Consider the following 8,533-nt stretch of genomic DNA (forward strand, 5'->3'; position numbering starts at 1 on the left):
CTTTCGTAAGCACGTACCCGGAAGAATCAAATGGATGATGACGTTTCACCAACGAGGCGTTTTGGGGAGGTATTTTCTGTGTTAGAGTTTTACTCGCTACAGGGTGTACTTTAAGGGTTTTGACTCTGCACACCGTTTACATGCAGAAAAACCTTCATAACACACAAGGGGACGGGTAATAACCGGAAAAGCATGACATGTCACCTTTAAAATGCGTGTTTTCTTAATGGAGATCGGCTAAGCTAACGTTGTATAAGCTCCGACCGTCCACACTCACAACAACGGCCTACAGACATAAATAAAGCAGCGACTGAATTCGCCATGACACAGACAGTCTGTGGTTTGTACTTGTTTAACTTTTGTCTAGTTTCTGAACAGATATGAAGAGCTGTGAGCTCTGAGGGCTAACAGCTAACGGCTGATGTTGGTTTTGTGTTTTGCATTGAAGATGACGTCACGGGTCCGCCTACACTGCGTTACTATAGTTACTGCCCCAGCTACTAAAATGGAAACGCAGCATAAAGTGAGCCTGGCCTACCAAGGCCTAACTATACCGTACTAAGCCGTGCGAGGCTCTGCAGTGGAAATCCGCCATTAGAGCAATGCACTGCTCCTTATCTCCATTCTTTCATTGGGCCAGGTGTTCAGGCCTACCTTGTACAGAGAGTCTGTGTTGGGTTTGTTGCGGATGCCCAGGTCATGTTTGAGCTGGCCCAGCGTCCTCATGCCCGCCCAGCCGTCCTTCTGACTGACGGGCAGCAGCAGGGAGGTGACGGGGTTGTAAAGCTGAGGAACAGTCACCGGGAACCAGGAGCGCAGGAACACCACGTCTGCAACAAAACACATCAGCATTAAGACCAAAGAGTCCAACACAACTCTGTCTGACATGAAATAAAGACAACCATAGAGGGGTGCAGGAATCAGTCCTAAAACCTGGAAATTAGGTACTTCCGGCTCTTTGTCTGGAAGGGAACTGTTAGATTACATTTTGAACATGCTTTTGGTTAGATGTCTAATATAAGGTCTGTGATTAACACAAGTTGAAGAGATTTTCAAGTTTTGTAATACGATGTAAAAAACATCAATAAATACCAGTCTTGTGAAAGTCTAAAGCTTCTATGAGTAATAAAAACCACGGTTGCTAAAAAATAAAACAAATTGGACTAAACTTCATCACACCGAGCATTAGCCGCCTTTAGCTTTGCGGAGGTGGCGTGAAGTCATGTCACAGTGATTCCGTTTTTTTAAAGCCTAATGTTAGCTTTTTACTTCTGGCGATTACATTTACGCCTCAACAATGATTAAAGTGTTGTTAATAAATGGAGATTATCCTGCTGAACAAAAACATGTAAGTAGTGGAACGTGTTTGCTACAGAGCAATATTTCAAAATCCCAAGCTCTTGTGATGCTGACTTCACTACACTGTTATGAAGATGACAAGTATGTGAGTGTTACAGTCTGCAGTATAAGAACACAGGTGAAGCAGAAGCTCACCACTCATCAGCAGGCGGTCCTCAAACGTGGCTCTGTAAGCTCCAGCAGGTGTAGACAGAGCCTTCTTGATCTGACCTCTGACCCCTGATACTGTTCGTATAGAAGCGCCTTCAAATTTAGCTACCTCCAGCACTGTGTTGAACATGCCCTGTGAACACAGAGTCCAATCAAAACACTGCACATAAAAAGTATTTACATATTAAACAACTGCTTCTTCACATCGTTGAGGAAAACACTAGCATCAACTCTGACTTTCTACAAATATGTTTGGTTATTTTGGGGCCTTTTACACTGTCAGACCTAGATTTGTGTTTTTGTTGCAGTATATTTATTCCTGTTAGATTTGGTTTCACATTACAATGTTGCACTAAAGAAGTACTCCCTGTTCTTGCAATTTATGTTTTTTTATACAGGCTCTATTCCCTTCTCGCTTAAAAGTATACAGGCAGAAATATGGATTATACTCTGGTCTTAAGAAAACTGAGACCTTCACTACCACCTGACACCTTAACTGTTTACTTTTTACTCTGCAATGATCACTCATGTAATTTTGGTTAAAATAAAACTGGAAAGTCCAAAAATCCAGACCAAAAAAGGTAGATTTGAAAGGGCTTTAGTTAGCCAATGTGTTTCAGTTATCAAGTATGTTTTCATTGTCACATGTCTGTCTTTTATGTAGTTCCTTCAACCAAGGACCATGTTTTCTTTTGGAAGACAACAGAATAAACCCTGATATTGATTATGCTAAAGACTAGCCTTTTAACGAGTATACTTCAGATGTCTCTATAATGTGGGTTATGTCCACTATTGATCTCTCACATCTTATTCCAACTGTTTAAGTGTCCCCCTCAGAGCTGTAGACCTGAATGAGATGAAGATGATCAGAGGTTTCTCTACCTTGATGAAGCTGGTATTCTTGAAGATCTTGTAGGGGTAACCGATGAGTTTGAGCTTCTTCACTACGGTCACAGACTTATCCAGGTCCAGGACGACTCCTGTGGCTGCAATACGGAAGTTAGCCTGCAGGGGGAAAACAGCAGTCTATAAGTAAACTACACACAGCTTTTAATGCATCATTACAAAGCCAAGCTTTTTCCGACAAACTACTGATAACTGAAGCAACCTTTCACACTGATCACTGGAGAGGAGAGTGACTTACTTTGATTCCTGCTACTGTCTGAAGAGCCAGGAAGCCTGTTCCCTGCGGTGTGACCGGACCTGAGGGAGACATATTATTATTATTATTATTATTATTATTATTATTATTATTATTATTATTATTATTATATCAGGCATAACTAGAGAACACTTCTTGTCAAAAGCTCGGGAGTAAAAGTCTCAATAAACAAGAAGAAGTTATTCCACTGACTTTAGAGGGCCAGTATTAATACATCACAGATGATAGTTTTAGGCTATCAATATCACTTTTATCTAAAGCATGGAACCAGAAATATACATTTATTTATTTATGAATGCAGCCAATGAAAGTGTTGTCTTATTTTAACCTGAATCTGATTATTGTGTTCATGTTCACACAGCCATTTAGAGAAAGACGCTACAACACACACTCTTTCTAGTTCCATGAAAAACATCCTTCCCTATAGTCCAGTGTGGGCTCACCCCAGATGGAGGCTCCACAGTGCATATGCTGCGGCGTGTATTTGAGCAGGCGGTGGCGCCCGTTGTGGTCCTCGATGTGGTACAGGGGGATGGTCTGGAAGCGCCTCCAGCCCAGAGACAGGATGAGGGGGTCTCTGGTCTTCAGGATGCGGTTATACCAGCGGTGTTTCTTCAAACGCATCTGACACAGAAAAACAAAAACAAATATTTAGATACATGTTTATAACATGCACAGAATGTGATTGGTGTTTTCTTGTATACCTTTTATGTTCTATATTTCTCACTGTAGGGTCCTCGCCGTAAAGATCAAAGAGGATTTTCATACAAATATTGTGTTTTCTGCATTTATTGCCTCACTCTTCACTCTAGAGCAGTGCTTCTCAAAGTGTGGTTCCTAGTGGTCCGTGAGTATATTGGTAAAATTTCACATTTGAAATAAATAAATAAATTTAAGTTTTCCGCACTCTCGCGCGAATATTTCCGCAAAGGAGCGAGCTTAAGTTTCATATAGCCCAGCGCAACACCTTCATCACACATGTTGCCACTTGTTTGTACCATTTTCAGGCGATTTGTAATCTGTTCTAGAAAAACCATGTGTTTTTGGATATTTGTGGAGTTAGGTGGTCCGTGAGTGTTTTTTTATTGGTTAAGTTGTCCTTGGTATGAAAAAATTTGAGAAACACCGCTCTAAACAGCAACTGATCTTTTTGTTGCAACATTTATATATCTAATTCATCCTTCCTGGTCTCCGTGTGATGTTTGAATGACCACTACTACTTCAGAGGAGGTCCACAGTAAATCTACTGAAGATCACAGCCAATGTACCTGCAGGTATCCCACATTGCCCTCCGCAGAAGCCAGGCCTCCGAGGATGATGGGATAATGGGGATCGAAGTTGGTGACGAACTCGCAGGGGAGGGAGGGGATTTCTATTCTGACGTACATCCCCGGCCTGAAGCCCTCGTACTGCACTCTGGTCTCATCGTCCACATCCTGAAACTCCGCCCTGTTCAGCTGATGGAAGACAGAGAGACATTCTCATATAGATTTTCAGTATAATGAATCTTTGTCAGATGTATGATTCCAGCAGCTGTTATGTGTATGTTATATGTGAATAACAGATCCTCAGTACCTCCGCCTGCTTCTGCAGCTCCTCCTTCAGGTCGTCAAAGTACGTGGCGTCTCCGTCATCGTACTCCGTATCGAATCGCTCCTTCAGCCTCTGTTTCTTCTCCAGACGCTTGGTCTTCAGGGTCACATCCTCATCCACCTTCACCAGACTCTCTTCTTTTTCATCGTCATCATCTTCATCGTTCTCATTATCCTGCAGATCACAAATCATCATCATACTGAGAAAACTAAAAAGGTAATAATGAGAGTTATTTAGAAACTTGAAATACACTTGAATTCAGGTCAACTGTTACCATTGGAATACCCTGTCATATGTTTGAGAGCCTTTAATGTCATCAAATATTAAGAAGATGCTTTTTATTCAGGACCTAATACATGTGTTTTTCAAATGAGCTGCTTCAGAGAATAGCTCTAAGCATTCTACTGCTGTTTATCCATCCAAACAAAGTACAGTCTGGAAAGTGCAAATTACAAAACGGCACTACAGTATTGACTTTCAGTTTTATTTTTGAGTGTTTCTACATACCCAGAATACTAGAACACCCTTTCATTCAAGGATAAAACTGTAAAACCGCTCAAAGTCATACTTTTATTTCAAATCGAATGGAATAGCCATGTTAACCATGGCATACAACCATCATTCTGAGATGCTTGTCCCTTCCTAATAGCGTCAAAGTTCTAGTAATAAAGAAATGTAATCAATATAGAACATCCTGACTACGTAGGGGTGTCAGAATGTTCCACATTGTAATTGTAATAATGAGATAATTAAACATTAATATGTTAATAATACACATGTGATAAGAGAAAACAAAACAGCGTCTCTTAAAAAATATCAGTTGCTTTCTGTTCTCTCTTTGTGTCAGTATAATTGCTGTTTTTTGTACGCGTTGTTCTGTTATGGTTACATACTCTCACCACCTTACTGCACTCCTATAATTAAGTGTTTTTGATTTACTGGAGACATAAAACAATGCATGATATATAATTTCCTATATTTTTCAGTAAATATTGTGATGATGTCATTATTATACATTGCTTTAGCTGTGAAACTCATGTAGTGAAAGTGTGATAGTGTCCCTGTACATCAGACGTACCTCGGCCTGATCTCCAGGTTTGGTCTTGTGAATTTGTCCCGTTTCCAAATCCTCAAAGTCACCGTACAGCTCCTCTGCACACAAGAGACACACAAGACTTTGCTTTAAGGTCAGTTAAACATCCTCATATGTCCGGTATTCAGAAATAATAATTGTTTTTATAACTTGGAGAATTGGTCCTCCTCTCTTACCGTCCTCCTTCAGCAGCGTGGCAGCATCCTGGCCCTCCTCCCACTTCCCCGTCACAAAGCAGTCCCTGATGGAGTTCAGCATCTAGAAAACAAAAACATGGCAACCTTTAAAGAATGTAGGTTTCATCTCAACATCTTTTTCTACTTATTTTCATACCAACAGCACGTTAAAAATCTCAACCACTCACCTCCTCCAGGTCCCAGTTGTGGGCGGAGTCAGGGGTGAAGCGGGAGCAGTCCACAGCATCCGCCCGGAACCTTTTACTCTTCTGAGGGCGGCTCACTCTGAACAGCCCCCCCAGCTCCTCCTCCTCCTCCTCAGAGTCATCTGCCGCCACAACTGAAAAAACAAAAAGGGATAAGCGTCAAAACACACTGAAAATCAGAGGTGTATATGTTATCATGTGGATTAGAAATGTATTTCCACATCATCATGACATTAGAACCAAAATGTACAAACATGGCTTAATGCACAGCTTCTGTTTCACTTGGAAATAATCTTTATATTTGGAAGATAATGTACACTAAGTCACTTGCCAAGAATAATAATGAGATAATGAAATAAGACAATAATAACATACTCATTCGGATATTTTGTCCGGGGTGACGAATTGGCCAACAGTAACAAATCATATAGATAAAGAGATGTATTCTCTTATGTGAAAAATACATAATTTCAATAGAAATAAATATACATGTGCACATGCAACCAGAGTCCTACCTGAGCCATAAACCAGTTTTCTCAGATTGGGGATAGCTGCTTGTTGCCGTAGAAACGCTTCTGATGCTTTCTGCTGCAGACCGTCCTTCCACTTCAGAGCCCCTGTGGATGGAAGATAAATGAAATGAGTGATCCGTATCACTACCTAACATCGACAAAGTCTAGCTGCCTTAAGGTTCCATCGGACCAATGGAAGCTCTACCTATGAGAAGCTTTCTGAGGAGCCTGAGCTGACACATGGAACATCAAGTAACAGTTTCTGTACAGATACACATGTCGGAGTACACCAAGAAATAACAGTAACAGTGTAATCAATGAAAACAAAACTAAATATTCTCAACACAAAAAACATGTATCTGTTCTGGAGCTTTGGATCGTATGACATACTGGGGTTTGCAGAACTTGCAGTGGAGTTCGCAAAGTTTTGCTCTATAAACTTAATGTGAAAATAAATGTTCTAATTCTGATCCAAACCGTATTCTCTCCTCTGTTTATGACTTAAGAACAGGTGACAACAAATATTTTTACACCATGGTCTTTTCCAAAATCCTCGACCGATTTGTAAAAACTAATTAATTCCTGCAAATTAATTTACTTGTCAGGCTCAATTCTAGTTGTGTAACATTACTGTCATGTGTATATTTTAACTAGAAATCATTTGTATTGATGCATATCTGGACCATTGTGCTCTGTTTAGAACATCTCAGATACCTAGGGCCAGAATGAGTATTAAAAGAAACACGTGGCATCTTGGCAAGAGCCACCTAAATGAGACTTAGAAAATGGATCCCAATAATTATTATTTCTCCGTTGCCTCTCAGGGTTTTATTTAGAAGTCCTTAAAGTGTTAGGATACAAAAAAAGAATGGAACTTGGATACCTACCATTCCATGACAATTTGACCAATTCCAGAAATGATTTGATAGGATCCAAAGCTTCTAAACAGCTAATAGATGGACTTATCACAAACACAAAGGAGAAACAGAAAAGGTCATACATATCGGAATTGGTCCTCTGTATCTCAATATTTGACCCATAATCCGAAAGGAAACTTAAAACAGCTTTTAGATTTAGCAGTGTATTTACCTAGCTCTTCTTCCTCTTCCTCCTCCTCCTCACTGCCGCTCTTCATTGTAGCGTCAGCTGCATCCTCTTCCATTGATTCACCTTCAGACTCTTCCTCACCGTCTTCCTCGTCCTCTTCAGAGCAGTGTCCAGAGTCTCCTGCTCTCCCAGCCTCCTCTCCGCTCTCCTCCTCTTCCTCACTCACCTCCAGCTCGTCTTCACTGTCGGCGAACGCAGGCAGCTCTCCGCTCTGCTCCTGCTGCTCCTTGTTCTTATTCTCCACTTTCTGTTTCTTCACAGGAGGAGCTGAAGGCTCTACTGTCACATCAGATTTGGCCCTGGCGACTTTGAGAAACTTGGACAGGTTGTCCTTGTCTTTATCCTCTTTCTCATCCTCTTCCTCCTGGTCACTGTCCTCATTGTCACCTTCTTCATCATCACTGGACCCACTCTCCTCCTCATCCTCATCATCATCATCCTCATCCTCCTCCTTATCCTCCTCAGCGAAGACCACCTTTCTCCTCTCTCTCTGGGTGTTAGGGTCCCAGACAGACTCCTCCTGAGGACCCCCCTTCTCTCTAACACACACAAGAAGACAAGAAAAAAAAAATCACATTTCCTTTTCAAATGAAGAGTGCAGGGGGTGGACGCTCGCTCATGAACTGTTAGCGCCGTGTTATGCATGCCCACAGCACCTCGCGGGAACATGCACAGCGTGAAGCAAATACTTTACAGTGTTTCCCCTAGGTTTACTGCCTTGGCAGGGTGCTGCTCGGGTACCCCGAACATTTTGTATCCTCTGGAGCAGAGAGAGGAGCTGTGAATTATTGTTATTGATATCGTACAGTAACAAAGTATTTGTACATTAAAAAGTAATAAAGTACAGTATTACACTGTACTTTATTACTTTAATTCAAACTGTATTCCCTTCTTATCATGTAGCCTACACTTCTTCCTTTCATTGATACATTTAAATCACCTGACTACAGCATATAACATACCTGCTGCAACCCTGTGCTGCTGCTGCTTCTCTCTGCCTCATCCTCTATTGCTGGAGGCAGCTCCACCTCATCTGATCTCTGATATGAAAGCAATCGTGTTATGATCATATTGACCTATTGGTGTGAGTCTAACATTAAACAATACACGTCATACATTCCTGACGATACATTTTAAGTGGCAATTTGTTGAGTCACTGCCGCTAAATGCCGGTA

At 41.3% G+C, this 8,533-nt stretch overlaps 1 protein-coding gene across 1 annotated transcript; it reads right to left on the minus strand.

Annotated features, from left to right (window-relative positions):
• Nucleotides 1–594: 594 nt before the first annotated feature.
• Nucleotides 595–7,897, minus strand: bms1 (BMS1 ribosome biogenesis factor; the record flags this gene model as incomplete). Its single annotated transcript, XM_010769689.1, has 12 exons — nucleotides 595–830; nucleotides 1,495–1,642; nucleotides 2,392–2,514; nucleotides 2,654–2,712; nucleotides 3,115–3,295; nucleotides 3,940–4,128; nucleotides 4,247–4,438; nucleotides 5,343–5,416; nucleotides 5,534–5,615; nucleotides 5,722–5,873; nucleotides 6,255–6,356; nucleotides 7,341–7,897. Coding segments are annotated over 12 exons (2,095 nt in total), but the record flags the coding sequence as incomplete, so codon positions are not given.
• Between the last annotated feature and the right edge of the window lie 636 nt (nucleotides 7,898–8,533).

Source organism: Notothenia coriiceps, unplaced genomic scaffold, assembly GCF_000735185.1.
Source record: "Notothenia coriiceps isolate Sejong01 unplaced genomic scaffold, NC01 NC01_scaffold00007607, whole genome shotgun sequence".
Taxonomy (NCBI): domain Eukaryota; kingdom Metazoa; phylum Chordata; class Actinopteri; order Perciformes; family Nototheniidae; genus Notothenia; species Notothenia coriiceps.